The 15,832-nt window shown below is 34.4% G+C and overlaps 1 protein-coding gene and 1 long non-coding RNA gene across 4 annotated transcripts in view; one reads left to right on the top strand and one right to left on the bottom strand.

Moving 5' to 3' along the window:
- Positions 1-15,832, top strand: part of LOC119531992 — a 41,422-nt gene that overhangs the window by 1,676 nt on the left and 23,914 nt on the right. Inside the window, exons 2-3 of the long non-coding RNA XR_005216460.1 lie at positions 2,835-2,924; positions 6,809-6,887. This is a non-coding gene — a long non-coding RNA (uncharacterized LOC119531992). The remainder of the gene's footprint in view (positions 1-2,834; positions 2,925-6,808; positions 6,888-15,832) is intronic.
- Positions 3,252-15,832, bottom strand: part of ZNF654 (zinc finger protein 654) — a 96,395-nt gene continuing 83,814 nt past the window's right edge. For 2 of the 3 annotated variants that reach the window (XM_037833868.1, XM_037833885.1), the window contains 2 exons: positions 12,362-12,503; positions 6,256-9,167 (listed from right to left, as the gene is read on the bottom strand). In XM_037833868.1, the coding sequence (XP_037689796.1) occupies positions 6,762-9,167; positions 12,362-12,503 (2,548 nt within the window). In that variant the 3' untranslated portion in view covers positions 6,256-6,761. The other variant, XM_037833874.1, reaches the window with a different exon arrangement.

The following is a 15,832-nucleotide window of genomic DNA, read 5'->3' as shown; positions in this document are numbered from 1 at the left end:
CCTGCTCAAGTCACCTCATCATCTTATTTGAAATCACCAACAACAACCCATGCCTACCTATAAATTCCCTACCCATTTTACTTTATTCTTTATTCTTCTCCATAATGCTTATATATAGTTTGCCATGCCTTAATAGAATGTGAGGCAGGGATTTTGGTCTGTTTTATTTTCCAATGCCTATTATAAAGCCTGGTACCCAGTAGGTAAATGATGATAAAAGAAAACCTTTTCATGCAATTTAGGATCTCACAGCTTTATTAAGCGATTCACAAATTGGGCAGCATCCCATTAAGAAAGTAGAAGGAAGCTCCCTGAAGGGGTGGAAAGGAGCTCATATGGGGCGAATGCAGAAGCAAGTGAAGAAATACATTGAGTTTCCATTTTACTTACAGGGGTTCTTACAAAGGTGGGGAGCAGGTGGTTGCTTAGGAATGAAGAAGGTAGCTGGCAATAACTGATGGGCTGTATTTAAATTTGGTCTTCTGAGCCAGGCTGAGCAATTACGTGTAATAAATAGAAACTAGCTTGGGTTTTTGTTTTTGTTGATGTGGAGCTTAGCATGGACGCCTCCATGTTGGGCCTACTAGATTTTATTTGTCAGTGATAAATATTTGTTGAATAAATGAGTTTTGAAGCTATGGGAGGGTTTTAAGCTAACTTGTTTCAAACAGTATCACTTTGGGTATTGATGTGAAGAACATACTAAAGGTGGGGGAAGAGTAAAGGTGTAAGCAGGGAGTCCAGTTAGATTACTGCAGTAATCTTGATGAAAGAAAATGTTGGCTTGAGTCAATGGTAGCAGTTGAGGACATGATAAAGTGTCAGGGATGATTGCAAAGTTTTGGTTTAGGGACTCAAAGAATGGAGTTATGGTTTACTGAGAGGAGGAAAACTGGGAGAAGTAGGTTACAGATGGGAAATCAGGAGTTTCAGAGAGATCAGGCTTTGCGGAGAAAGTGATGATGCCCAAGAAGGATTAAAATCAAAGAGTGAGGGGAAGAGTGAGAATAGAGTGAAGAATTACACGTAAAGAGAGCAATAGTGAAAAATGCATGGCATAAAACAACATTGATGAGAGCAAGTGGGGTTTCATTAAGGCTGGAGCCAAAGGCAGGATAGGAGCCATTACACGAATACAAATTTGGCAACATCGTAAGAAGGGCTCAGGCACTTCACAGACTTATTTCTTAGAACCTTAAAAGAACTGCTTTTCTTCTTTAACAAATAAGAACCCTGAGTTCCACCTACAACTGATCCCCCCTTAATGCTGTTTCCATTAAGTCATGTTCTGATAGTTTTGCTATTGAATACTTTTTGAGCAAAAAATGAAAAGTTCACTTAATGAGCGCCTGGGGTATTAGATCTTCTAAAATATTCTTTTGCCCAACAGTAGTTACTTTAATACCTGTTAATATGAAATACCAGCATGTGAAAGGTGCTGAGTGAACAATGCATATTTGGTCCCTGTCCTAAATGGGGTGCACTTCTTTAAATGTCCTGGAAACTGAGTTTGAAAAGACTCTCAATTAAAGAGAGAATAGCTTACCTTCTGAGGAAACCTTGTTGCTTTAGATGAGTGGTTTTCAAAACTTAGTATTTATCAGAATCACTTGGAGGACTTGTTAGCTTGGTCCCAGCCCACAGAGATTCTTATTCAGGAAGTCTGGATTAGAACCCAAATTTAGCATTTCTGACAGGTTTCCAGGTGAGGCTGATTCTGCTGTTCCGTGGACCACAGTGTAAGATTCACTGCTGGTAGTGATAACCACTAATAGATAATGAAACAAGAACCAGGTATGTCTGTAGATTTCCTCCTTTGTCTCTGACATCACTGTTCTTCAGGCAAATCTGATCCTATATGGATATATATTAGATGCACTCATGCTCTACATTTCTAGGGAAAACTGCATGGCAGAATGGAAACATGGTTTTAGAAGACATCTGATTTTCCTAAAAAATCCCACCTCTTATTAGCTGAGTGACAGAAGTTATTTAACCTTTCTAAGCCTTGGTGTCTAAAAAGTGCTTTTCATGTGTACCTTTGAGATTTTTAAAGATTACAGATCACACAAAGAAAGTAGCTGGTATCCAGTAATTTAGTGTAACAGACTTTACTCATAAATATGCTGTGCACCTGTCTCATTTTTAATTTCTGTTCCATGTAATATTGGACTGCCTTTATTTCAAATCTTGAAACTTCTGTTCCTGTTGACAGTTCTTTAAGTCAATATGAATCTTACGCTATGAAAAGCAACTTAATTTGGTTATCTTGGGAGCATACTTACTAATACTGGGTTGCTTCCCAGAATTCCTGTTTCAGAAAAGGAAAGCTTAAAGTTTAAATAATCCCAAAAACTTTGTCTAAATACCTTAATACATTTATTGGTATGAATATGGATTTAATAGCCTAAGATCATAAGACCATAAATCATAGACTGAGAGATCTAGATCTCAGCTCTAGAATGCTTAAGTAACTTTGTCATAGGGTTTCTCAGAGCATCCAGAGAATGTCTGTTCTCTCATTTGCAGTGGTATTTGCATCAAGAGGTTCCTTATCTACTCCAGCACCCATTTTTTTTTTTTCAGTAGCATATTATAGCAAATAGGGTTAAAGGGGCTTTCCTTTATTAGTGAAATAAAAAAGTAGGAGCCCTCTGCCCAAGGACATCACTTTTGGTTAGATTCTTAATTGACTTAGACATCTTCCCCTGGGAAATGCTCTTGTAAGAAATAATTTTTCCATCATTTACATTCAAAATTTCAATGTAACTTCAGTCTGTCTTTTTTTTTTTCTTTTTCTTTTTTAATTCCATGGGATGCTCTTCACCTTTTAGGAATTACCAACCTACCTAGACCAATTCATCCACTGTCTTGTTCTTGAAGAGTTCTGACATGTATTCTGATCCACCTATTATTTGCAGAAGGTACTATTTCATACTGATACCACTTACCCAAAATGACCTCTTAGTAACCAGAATTTGATTATCTTGTATTTCTGTGTATGAATATTAAAATAATGTTGAAAAAATACCTATTTTGTATCTTAGTTTGAGTAAACTTTGTTTTCTTATTTTTCCATATTATGTTTGAAAAATCAATCAACACTCCAAAAATGGTAAACATAACGAACTAAAATACCTAATTCTCTTAGAATGAGACATGATAGAAATTTCTTATTTAATATATACCTTAAATAAGTCTAATTCCTTTTAAAAGCAATCTGCTACATAAAACTGAACACTTCATTACCAACAAGGACAATGTTTTATTGAACAAATCTATGTACAGTACAAAAATTTCTTGAAATGAAACACTTGTTGATTTATTGCAGTTCAATGGCTCAGTTTTAATTTGTACTCTTATAAAATGCAAAGTAAAATAACTTAATGTTCAACAAGGAAGCACAAATTTTCTTTCTTGCTGAATCTGTAATATCTTTTCACATATTAACAATTCCAAAATGCATATGCAGCATTTAGTCATTCTGAAAAGGTGGTTTACAGTACCAAATAAATTAAAAAATAAACACTGTCATCCCTTTAGGTTTTTCATCCATTCAGCAGTATTAAACTAAACATGAAAGGAGTACGGCTGAACCTTCGGTGTGATTTGAAAAAAAATCACAAGTATAACGTTATAAATTATCTACTCAAATTATATAATTGTTGTTTTTAAAAAAATGAATATGGCTAAAGCCCAAAGTACCAGTGTCCTTGCCCACAGAGATGCCCCTTTACTACTTCTTCCATAGCATCTGAGCAGCACAAATTCAAATTTATTTCTTGACCTTACTGAAACATAGCAAAAAGATAATATTTAAATTTTGAAGGGAATTTTTATTTAAAAACAAAGGTGTGAAACTTATAAGCACATCCTTAAAGTAGGAAGAGCAAAAAAGAAGCAAAGAATAAGAGAATCAGAGGACTGAGAAAGGAACCTTCCTTTTCTTCTGAATCTCAAATTCAGAAGAACAGCTGGAAGTTTACATACCTCATGAAAGCAAAATGATTTAGTTTTATGTTTGATAAGACATATATAATAGCAAAATGTATACATTCTTTCAGTAGGGATTATTTGAGAAATATATAAATAAAGAGGTTGAAAACAATGTAAAATAAAATTTTATAAAAGTCTTTTAGTTATGTATAAACCAATTTGATCTCCATCTTTCAGAAACAGTACTCTTAGCAACATAAAAGTAGAAATAAAACCTCAAATTAACCTTAGAAGACAAATATTTTTAAAAAGTGGAATATGTTTAAATGCATCTTAGAATGAACTGCAGAATTAATGAGAATTTAACAATTTGTAGGTACAGATTTATGTCAGTGGTTATACATTCTAAAAAAAAAAAAAGCAGAAATTATTTTAAAAAACTTCATTGTCCAAATGAACCAGTTTCCAAACAGACTTTTTATTACATGATATACTTTTAGGTTGAAGTGAAATAAAACTCAATAATTACATTTTTAATATCAAGAAGTATGGGGAAAAAAAAGTTTTGTTGTTGTTTACCCTAAAGAATTAAAATATCTGATAGGTTTTGTTTACTTATCTGTTATTTAGATACAAATTCCACAGCCTAATATAGGCTATATAACAAAACAAACCAAAATTTGATTGGAATGGGCTTCTGACCATCATTGCATAGTAGTGATGTCCCATGATAAATAAACTAATAAAATTGAGAAATTTCGTTACGGAATTCCTAATTTAATAAAGTCTGAATACTATCTTGAAAGAAATGTCTCACTTCCTTAGTAACCTCATTCTAGCAGCTTTAATATCCTAAACCTATAATAGTAGGATTTGATGAGATTATCTCCTTGGACAAAAATTAATCAGTTGGAATAACTGGAAAATTTAGTTGATATTAGCACATTAGTAGCTCCACTTTTAAAGATTTGCCTTTGTATTTTTGTTTTTTCCATCCCTGTTTAAGATTAACAAAATATTAGGTAAAAGGAGGTATTTAAGCTCCTCTTTTCAAGAATGTACAAGGGGAAAACATCTAATTTGAGAGGGCATTTAAAAAAATTTGTTTTAGCAATTTATTGAGAAGTTAAAATCTTCCTTAGGAAAATTACTAGTCATCAAGGGAAATAATGCATCAGTATATCACTTACTGTGTTCTTGCTGTTCAAATTTTTGTGTACTTAACATTTACATATAAAAATTACTATTCATACCAAAGTCATCATACGGAACAAAAAAGCATGAGTAGTATGGCTTATTTTGGAGTTAACTCTCCTAATTGAATAAAACCAATGAATTCTGGACCTGATTCTTAGCTGACAAATTTTTAAAGCCAGTTATATTTATAGGACTGAGCTTAGATAACTCACATTAACATCTAAAGGACCTTAATGAATCATCAAGCAATGTCCTAATCCTACTCTATATACAAATAGAAATATCCCAGTGTGCTTATACCATTATTCACATTGAATAATTTGCATTTCAGTGTTTTCCTTCAACTATATAGCCTTTAATAGTCTTAGATTTCCCCCACCACTCCCCAAAGTACTGATGGTACTTTATTTGACACTTATGCCTTTTAAATATAGCTAAATTATATTACAAAAGCAGAAAATGGAAGGTTCTAACAAGCAAAACACTGTTTTGTATTTTTAGTTATCAATGCTGGAATAGCATTCATTGAACTTTGACCTGTTTAATCATCTGGAAACAGATTACATTCTTTAATGGATTACAAGTTTTATTTTCATATGTCAATTTCTAACTTATACCACAAAACAGCAGTGGTTCCTTAAACCACACCTGACCAGAAGGGAAGACATAATCTGATTATGCATGAAAAGAAAACAAATCCTATTTGTAGAATACTTTAAGTTGTTTATCATAAACCAACTCCCCCACCCCTTTTTAATGGGTTAACTTTTTCCTTTCTGTAAGGCCATAGCTGGTTTTTTTTCTGACTAGTTGCCTGAACATGTATGTTTCTCATATAAGCAAAACTCAACATGCTGCTATTAATCATAATTTTTTTTAAATGTGGTTTTCTGGATAACTGGTACTTTGGGAGTTCCGTAATAACCATTTTGGAATCTAAAACAGCACATCTCTGAGTTCATTCTAGAAAATGTGCTTTGTCTTTATCTTTAGTAATCCGAGACCACTCTAAAATTAAGGCCATCAGGGAAATAAAAAACTGATGAAGGATTTTCTTGTAGTGCCTTTTTCACACTACTGCTTGATAGATCTTTCTGAAACATTTTTATCAGGCACCTGTAAAACAGAACATATCTGTTAATTCAAATTTCATAGTTCAACTGGAATTCCAAGTCAGATGTCTATTTAATTTATACCCTTCCTCATTCAAAGGATATTAACATTGACAGACTGGCAAGCTCATCTGTTGCTTTTATAATTATTTTCTGGTTCTTTTCCACTTACATGTTTGTAACAGAGGCAAAACTTTACTTGGTTTATATTCTGGTATGCAGATGACAAAACATTTCCATCATAATTTTATTTCTAGACCATTTACCACATGAAACTTAGAATAATTAAAAAAAAAAGCCTTTGATACAGTGAAAAGAGTATGATCAAAGAATATGAATGATCTGTGTTCAAGTTCTGCCTTTCACAAGTTCACAGGTCTGTGCCTATGCAAATTACTTAACTTTTGTGAATTTCATTTGCCTGATCTATAAAACAGAAATAGGAATATCACTTCAGTTTTAAGGATTAAAGGAAAAATTAAGGATTTGTTATACAAATATTAATTTTTTAAACTCTCAAAGATCTGTTACAATTAATTCTATGGCATTTTCTATTTCTACAGCTATACCTACTGAGCAAAAAGACTTACTTTCATCATCTGAATCAAATCCAAAGAGTGTCTGACATTTCTTTTGTGCAAGGTGAGCTTCAAGTGCTTCTGCATTACAGTAGGTGGTCAGACATTTGCCACATCTTAATCTTTTCACTGATTTTTTACAAACATTATCCTGTTCAGAACAGGCATCTACTCTGTCAGTCAGAAATTTACGGCGTTTTGGCATACTAAGGTACTGTTCATCAAGGTAGCTGGGAGGCAATGGTCTGACATATGGCTTTGTTAAAATTAAGCCATATGAAGTGTGTTCACTTGTTAGATTTGGTTTGGAAGGTGCCTGAGATACTGGCAGGGTATTGTGTCCTTGTGGTACAATGATGGGTAAAATAGAACCATTTTCTGTCCTGGTTCTAGTTGTATCAATTTTCAAAGCAGGATCTGATGAAACTAAAGGTGTTTGCTCTATTTCACTGTGTCCATTGACTAACTGATCACTAATACTACAGTTATTTTCAGAATTTGGCTCTGTATCAGGCATCTTTTGGTCTATCAAGCTTATATCTGAAACAGCATCATCAGAATGTTCATTTCCATTCTGAACTAAATTGTCTGTTTTCTTTTCCATATTTTCTATACATGTCTTTGGTTTTGCAGAATCTTTCCTTGATATGCTAGTAGAAACTGGCAGGCTAATAGTCTGTTTCTCATTACTAGATGAGTCTTTTTCCTGATGATTAGGGTTTGAGTCTGTAAGAACATCCCAAAGAATCACTTCACTTGGTTGTGCAGATGATTCGGGTGTTTTACTTAAATAATGCTGAGCTTCATGTTCATAGAGCAGAGGGAGATCTTCAAAAAGCTCATGGCATTCTGGAAAACTACACTGAGCTTGAAATATCCTGTGACTTTTTGTATGCTGAGCAAGCTGGAAAGGCAGCTTAAATGACTCACTGCAATTAAAATGCAAACAAAAGTACACATTTGGATAGCTATGTCTATTGAGGTGATCTATAAAATGTTGAGAATCTTCAAATTGCCTTTGACAAAATTTGCATTTTCCTTTGCTCCATTTCATTACTGTTTGTCGCACATTTAAATCAGTTGGATGTACAGTCCTTGCGTGTTTATTTAGAAATCCAATTCTTTTAAATATCCTAACACAACCAAGAGCAGGACACTTAAAGTTTCCTTCTTGATCTGTTGCGTATATGTCTTTTGGATGACACACAGTTCCATTGATTTTATGAAGAATTGAGGTTTCTTGATTCAGGTCATAATCATCTTCCTCATAATCAACTTCCTCCTCCTCCTCATCATCACATTCAGGTAAAGGCTCTGGGACATTATTTAAAGGAGTATTAGTACTGCCATTTTCAGTAATGTTCTCAACATATTCTGGTGCACTTACAGGAATTTCAGTGAATTGAGCCACATGCTCAGTGATGATTTCTTTGTTGCCATCACTGGAAGCAGTAAGAGTCTCTACTTCCAAATCCTTATTATCAGAATTCCCATTTTCAAATGAAATGGAAGAATCAGAACACTTTATTTCTTCCAAAGCAGGATTTTCCTGATTTTCCTGTTGAACTGCAGCAATTTGTTGTCTCTGTATTTTCTTAACATGATTCTTTAAATGCTTCTGCATAAGTCCTCTGTTTCTAAATTTCCTACCACATATAACACATGAAAAACTGCCTTTTTTCTGATGAGCCTGGGCATGCCTTACAATGTGACCACCTAGAAATTCTTTGTTACATAACACACAGCGATGCCTTGGGACATTGTGATCTACTTTAGAAGCATTTACAGATGTTAAGTTTTTCTTTGTATGACCATGACCTTTAGACTGCACTCCAGAAAGATCATCGGGATCAAACTCTCGTGTACTCTGATCAGTAATAGAGTGAAGCCTTTCATCTAAACTTTGCTGTTCTGTCTTTTTAAGGTTACCTACAGAATTTTCCAGTGTACTTTCATTTAAAAATCCAACTGCTGATTTATCTCGCAGTAACGCTATACAGTTTTTCTTTATCATTACAAAGTTCCAAAATTCAGGATCAAAAAACAATCCTTTTTTCAAAATTGGAAGTAATTCAAAACGAACACGATTTTGAACACTACTTGTGCCTTCATTATATTCTTCATCTGGACATTTGTAGAGCCGTTCAACAGTGTGATAAGCTTCTAAGGAGCGCTCAAGAAAAAATATTGAGAGTGCACAAATCCTGAGGATCTCCAAATCATTTGGCAAAAAATGTGCAATCGTTTTATAAATTAGACATTTAGTTTTGGGATCGTCATGAAGGTCTAATTGCAGAGCACAACCACATATTTCAACACAAATTTGCAAGCCTTCTTCTTCAACCTGTAGAAAGAAAAATATCACTATTAAGTATCTTTTTATTTAACAAAATTATTGCACTAACTGGTTATCTTTTTAAAATACAACTCTGAAATAAAAGCTGAATAAACAGTATTTCTAATTTGCAGTTTTCCTCAGTAGGTACAATTATTAACTCCTCTTGAATATATAAGTAAATTATTTTTTAAATGAGCATAATTTAGAATAGACAGCATTTCAGCACCCAATTTAATTAATTTTTCAGGTTTTACAAGCCCTATACAAACATTATACAAAAATTTTCATAGATTTATGGTGTTTATAGTTTCCTAACATCTAGATTGCATTTATTATATAGGTATCAATCTCATTCTATGGCAGAATGGTTAAATTATATTAAACTGATCAATTTTCTATGTTAAAAAATGATTTTTTTAAAGAAGTGCTTATGGAAACTCCTTCATAAAGCTGCAATAAATAACATTACTTACTTTATTATTTATCCAAGTAAGGGGTAGGGAGGGAGGGAGTATAGCCCACATGAAGACGGTAATTGCTATCTTTCCAAGTCTAACAGGGTATCAGAATAATGAGTTTACTAGAAGTTAGCTGAAAATTACTCAGGCTTTGGAATGTTTACTGTTGACTGCATTAGCTTTTTTGGGGGGAATATATTGTTTATCCTTCTTAGTTCAAACTATAATGTCTTTAGTGGTTTGTAATAATCTAAGTGCTTATTGGAAAGAAAGGAGATACAACAATAATCTGTTTTAAAATTATATATATATTTTACATATATATAATACTGCCTGCATGTATTATAGATTACAGGGAAGAACACTATAGTTTTCAGACTTACGTCCTCTTAGTCCCTTATTGTCTTGTATAGCCATGCTTAACTACTTACACTTCCACAGGCAGACCTTAACTTTGCACATCTTGCTTCCACTTTATCCAGCTAGTGAGTTGCTACTGATCTCCTCCTATACATTCTTTGATAATAATCAGTTCTACTGTGAAGGTTTATCTCCCCATTCATTCTGGTCTCTGCCCTGGGATAGAGTTAAACTATTCTTTCCACTGAGAATAACTTCTGCCTATATCTAAAAAGTACTTACATGTTGCTTTCTAACTATCTGTGTATGTAGCACCTCCCCAATCCCCTCATATGATTCTTAAATGACAGGGACAGGGTCTCATTTTTTAGTATAGAACTTGGGACACAGCAAACTTTGAATAAATGTTCACAGAATGAATGAAATCAGATGTATTCCACTGACTAGTTTTCCTATAAATCCATCATCTCCAGCTTAGAATCCTTTTATTTCCAATTAACTAGTTCGCATGCCTGTCTAGATTTTCTAGATACAGCAAATTCAAAATCCACAGGTTCAAAACAAAATTCATTCTTTGTTTGGCTCCAAAGTTCTGTCTGTGTCTTGACTCATGAAATCTTATATACCCAGTTGCCCAAGTTTAAAATTTTCATAATCATCACAAAAGGCAACAGGCCACTTTAAAGATTCCAGGACATTTATGAGCAGAAATTCCAGCTTTTAGTGTAGCATTGAAGTCCCTTAAGGATCTCCTACCCCCACCTATCCTCCACCTCAGTCTCCAATTAGTCTCATCTTCTACCCACTTCCCAACATCTCTCTGCTACTCTATTAATGCCACCAGACATTTATGAGAAACAAATAATAAAATGAGGCAAAAATGCTCTCTAAACTACAAATGTGTTATCCTCATCCAACATTCAAAACCTAACTTAAAGTGTCTTCCACTGTGAAGCCTTCTCAGATATGGCATCTTGTAATGTCTCTTGAATTCAAACAGCACTATAACTAGGCCTCTTTTCATAGCACTAAATGATCCTTTCCATCAGATAAAAACATTTTTAAGAGTGTAAACAATTATGCATCATGGTTTTTAATATTCATCTTTGAATTCTGTCCTCTTATAATGTATTCTTAGTTTGACCAGACATGTGAAAATAAGAAAGCCCTATGACAATCAGTTGAACCTCACTTACACTGTAAACTTCGTATGACAAAGTCTTTCAACCTTTGGTGCAACTGAGAACCATGAAAAAAAACTATAAATACATCTGTACTTTTTAAAAGTTCTACAGGTGATTCGGAAACATATCAAATGCTGAAAATTTATAGCTTAATTTTGTGGGTTTTTTCCCCCATTTTTTTTGGCGGGAGGGAGAAGTTAACTTTGACAATGTATCTAAATGACATTTCACTGTATCATTTGATACATACTATGAATGCAATTAGCAAAATAAACAGGAAAGAAAAAACACCCTCAGATACAATGGTGCCAACTTTCTATCATGGGGATATGATCACTACAAGATCATACATCTACTAAATGATGTATTGAATGTGATAAATGTATAAATACCTAAGAAAAAATTAAAATATGTTATTTAATGGATGCCTCTTTATATATTTAAAAGTAACCCACATAACAGATTCAGTGAAGTGGAGCTACCCAAAATGTAAAGGTCTTTCCTGTCTTTGTATTCAAGGTTCTGTTAATATTTGGGGGAGAAATGTTAAAGGTTCTATAGTATCCACTTTTATGTCTACTTAAGTTTCATGTGTAGAATTAAACTCCCTTGCAAGTGGCCCAAGAAAAACTTGATTCAAGACTTTTAAAAAACTGCTACTGGGTTTTTACAATTACTTCAAATAAATACTTTAAAAACTTGTGCTTAAGTTTCAAAAAAGTAAGACTTTTTAAAATCACGCCTCAGAATTCATTGTTGCTTACTGCATAAACACTAGACTTCAAACAGTGAACTAAGTTTCACTATGGCTGTGAGCAGATATTACCTACAGAAACACAAAGTTCACTGGCAAATCAGTTAAGATTTTACAAACAGGAATTTGGATAATGTTAAAAACAGCAAACTAAGAAAAGACCTAAAAGCTTCTTAGGGAAGCACTGTCCCCATATTAAATTTTAAGTAGCAATAAATTGCTTTATTCTTTTTCAGTAATTTTTACTTATATATATATATCCTTTGGACTGTGTTGGGAGTTTGGATGAGGTTAGGGGAGGGGATGTAAAATATGGAGAATTTGGCTTTAAAATCCTTCTCTTCAATTTTACAATCAAATAAATTTTACCATAAGAAATTCAAGTTCAGTGAACTGTCATTTAAATTTAATTTAAAATGCAAGGGATAAATATATCCTATTTACCTCATCTTTAATGATTTTCATGAAAGGAAATATGACTCTCACATTAGTCGCTGTTCTTAAAAGTTGGTAGCATTGGTCTACAAAAACTTGTTTTGAAGGATTAGATTTAAGCTGTAGTTTACTCCATATGAAAATCAATTCCCTGTAAAATGAGAAAAAAAGAGAAATATCAAAAATACAGTTTATTCAAATACAAGCATTAGTTCCCTTTCCCTAGTTCTGTGGTACCCTGACTGGGACTTATATAAAGTGGATGTGAGTATTATATGAACCCCCAAGCTGCTACTGCTACCCACATGAGACTAATATAAGCTGGGAGAAAAACAGAGATCAGAAACTGCAATTCTGCAGTGGTAACGAATGAATTCCCATCACATGCTGGCGTACTAGTGCTCTCTATCTAGTATTTGATCAAAATAGAAATTCTAATCTCAATGTACCAATATTGATATTACTTAAAAGAAAAACAAAACAACTCTGGCCTTTAATTAATTCCCACTTACAAATTTTTAAATTATTTTGTAGAGTTTCTGCAAAAGGAGAAATGGTTCATATTTTTCATTTTCAATCTTAAGATATCAGAAGTAGTAAAGATTAAGAAAGTACTTCTACAAAAGTCTCTAGAATCTGAAATTTTATGTTTAAGATAATCTTTTCTTCCACTAAGATGTAGTAATTGTAAACAGACAAACTATGGACCATTTAAAGTATTTCAGAGGTAAAGTCTTTTCTAAAATATGGTCAGGGTTAAATTACATGTACAAATCTAGGAGCAGTGAGTTTTGTGGCAAAGGCAAATCAGAAGATATAACTGATCTATCTGGGAATTGCATTTTAGCAAATTAGAATTCTTTAAAACATGTCAAAAAAGTTAAGTAAAGCGTCGTACTCTAAATTTATTAAATTAATAGATGAAAATGATTTTTTTAAAGGGTGATTTACTGGGTATGTACTTTGAACCCAGCACACACAGGTATTAAAGGTAAAAAGAGCATGATTACCAACATGAAAGTGCCCATAGTCTACTATGTGCACAAGACAGAAAATAACCGCAAGCAACATACAAGAAGTAAAACACAAATTCCACCTCCATTTTGTTCTAGCTGTGTGAGTGTTCCTTAAGTTTCAGTCTACCACTCACTCTCTTTTGCATACATATACCCTCTGGGAACATTCACCAGGTTTCACACCTTCCTCCCAAATCTCTAGCCCCAACTTCTTTCCAAATTTCCATTAATTTAGATTGCTTTCTTTCACCTTAACCCACTTAAAACTAATGGTATTCCTGCAAAATTGATTCCGTTTTTTTTCAATCATCAACATTCCTCTAACTTCTTTGGTTCTAACCTGTTTATCTTCCACAGTCTTTTTCCTTCTATTATATTTTTGTTCACAGCCATTCTGTCTTTTCCTAAAGCTACTTTAATTTAGGCCCTTTAAGTTTACAAATCTCTTTCTACAGCAGATGCTCAAGTTACATGCTTCCAGCCCCTCTAATCATTTCATTTAGTGCTTATTACACTATGCCCTATAGTATCAACAGCAATAAAAACATGGGTTTTGGAGTCAGAAGGATCAGGAATTCAATCCTGGGTACTCTTTTAGGTTGGTCTCCACACTTCAGTAAATGTGTTTCATTTATTCTCACTTTTGTTTATGGTGATCACTCTACTTGGAAAGTACTTCATTTCTAAGATGAGCTTATCTTTTGAAGTCCAAATCAAGTACCTCTTCTTCATGAAAGCCTTACATGAATACCCAAAACTAAAGTGATACCTACTTCAGAATAGATCTCATTGATTTCATGCCTTTTTATAATGGCATAGATCCTATTTTCCCAACTACTCACACACTGTAAATCTCCTCCATAAAATTACTATATAGAGAAGGTAGTAACAAGAACATGGAGTTGGGAATCAGAGGGACCTAAGTCTCAATATAATTGGAGAGGCACTACCCCTCACCATGAACCACCCTTCTCTAGGAATACAGAGACACAGGGTCATGTCTCCTACATGACCCTCCCCATCCTCCTCTCTACCCCACATAGGATATTGATTCAGGGTTGGGAAACTGATCCCAGTCAGGCTAGCCAGAGTCCCTGAAATATTCTGAATAATAATCTATGAAGTTTGGGGATTGCTGGTGTTCCTGCTCGTCTGCAACAGGAGAGATCGAGGCCAACTGGCAGAGAAAAGAAAGATTCTGAAAACATCCTAGCAGCCTCAGTGTCTCTAGCAGCAGTTGTCTTTGAAGCCCAACTATATACCTGTCCTTCCTGATATACCTTCAATAGATACTACCTTTAACTTAAACTAATTACACACTGACTAGTATAAATTCTAATTCCACTTTTGTAACAGCTGTTTTAACTTTCATCACTTTTAACCAGTTTGCTTATAAATAAAATGGGGATTATTCTTATCCAACATCTTAGCAGAGACAAGACAAGTGAAATTTCCTAGGTGAAATGTCTGGGTGTTTTAACAGTTGCTAGTCTCCTGCATTCTTTTCTTATCTTTGTGATTTTCATAGTATCAAGCAGTGGGATTTATTCAATAAATATCTGCTGGCTGACAATCTGGAAATAATTAATTTCCTCAATGCTGAAGGTAATTAGAGGAAGCCTCTTGAGGAAAGGAGTTTTGAGAAGATCTTAAAAGAAATTGCAAACATGGAATAAGATAAAAGATGGTAGTATGCATTCTAAATAAGGGGTATTATATGATCAAAGGAATGTGGATGGAAGAAGGAAAACTGATGAATGTGTTAAAGAAGAAATGGCATTATCTCTTCAAGAGAAAAAGTCACGGAAGAGATATTCCATTCAGTATTATGCAAATGATTATATAAAATACTAGGGAATTTCCAGGAAAATGGAGGCACAGGGAGGTAGCTACAAAACCTATGCCTCTCCCAAAAGCAGCGAGTAGACAGAACTGTCCCAATCAACTGTTTGGAGCTCCAGAGACCAGGAGAGTTCTGTACAACATCCATGGAAGTGTGGGATGAAGAGACTGAGAAACTGTAGTCAGACATGGCGAGTAATTCCATCCGTGGCTCCTGTCGCCAATTCCCCACCCTCAAGGGAAACAGTAGCGGGCAGTCAGATCCTTGCCTGATTACAGACTGGGACGGCCTCAGGAGTTTCTCCAGCCCAAGTACAGAGGAAGACACAGCCCTGTACTGAGTCAGATACTGGCCGGCAAATTTAGAATGTGGGATTCCACAGTTCTAGGCTGTGCCCGTCAGATGCTGCTGGGCGCCACTGTTTCAACCGTGAACTGGCATACGGTAATAAAAGCCTGCCTCTAAAGGGCTCAGAGGAATAGGCTGCCCAAGAGCTATCTGCTGGGCAGGCCAGAATGTGCAGCCCAATGATGTGGAAGGGGGAAAAAAAAGACTTTTTGGTGTCTTTCCTGACCCTCTCCCAGGGCTCTTTGGATCTGGTCTGCACCCCTGCCAAGGGTA

This window comes from Choloepus didactylus, chromosome 1 (genome assembly GCF_015220235.1).
Source record: "Choloepus didactylus isolate mChoDid1 chromosome 1, mChoDid1.pri, whole genome shotgun sequence".
NCBI lineage: Eukaryota > Metazoa > Chordata > Mammalia > Pilosa > Megalonychidae > Choloepus > Choloepus didactylus.
The sequence above is the reverse complement of the archived record's forward strand: the minus strand, read 5'-3'. Positions and strand labels throughout refer to the sequence as shown.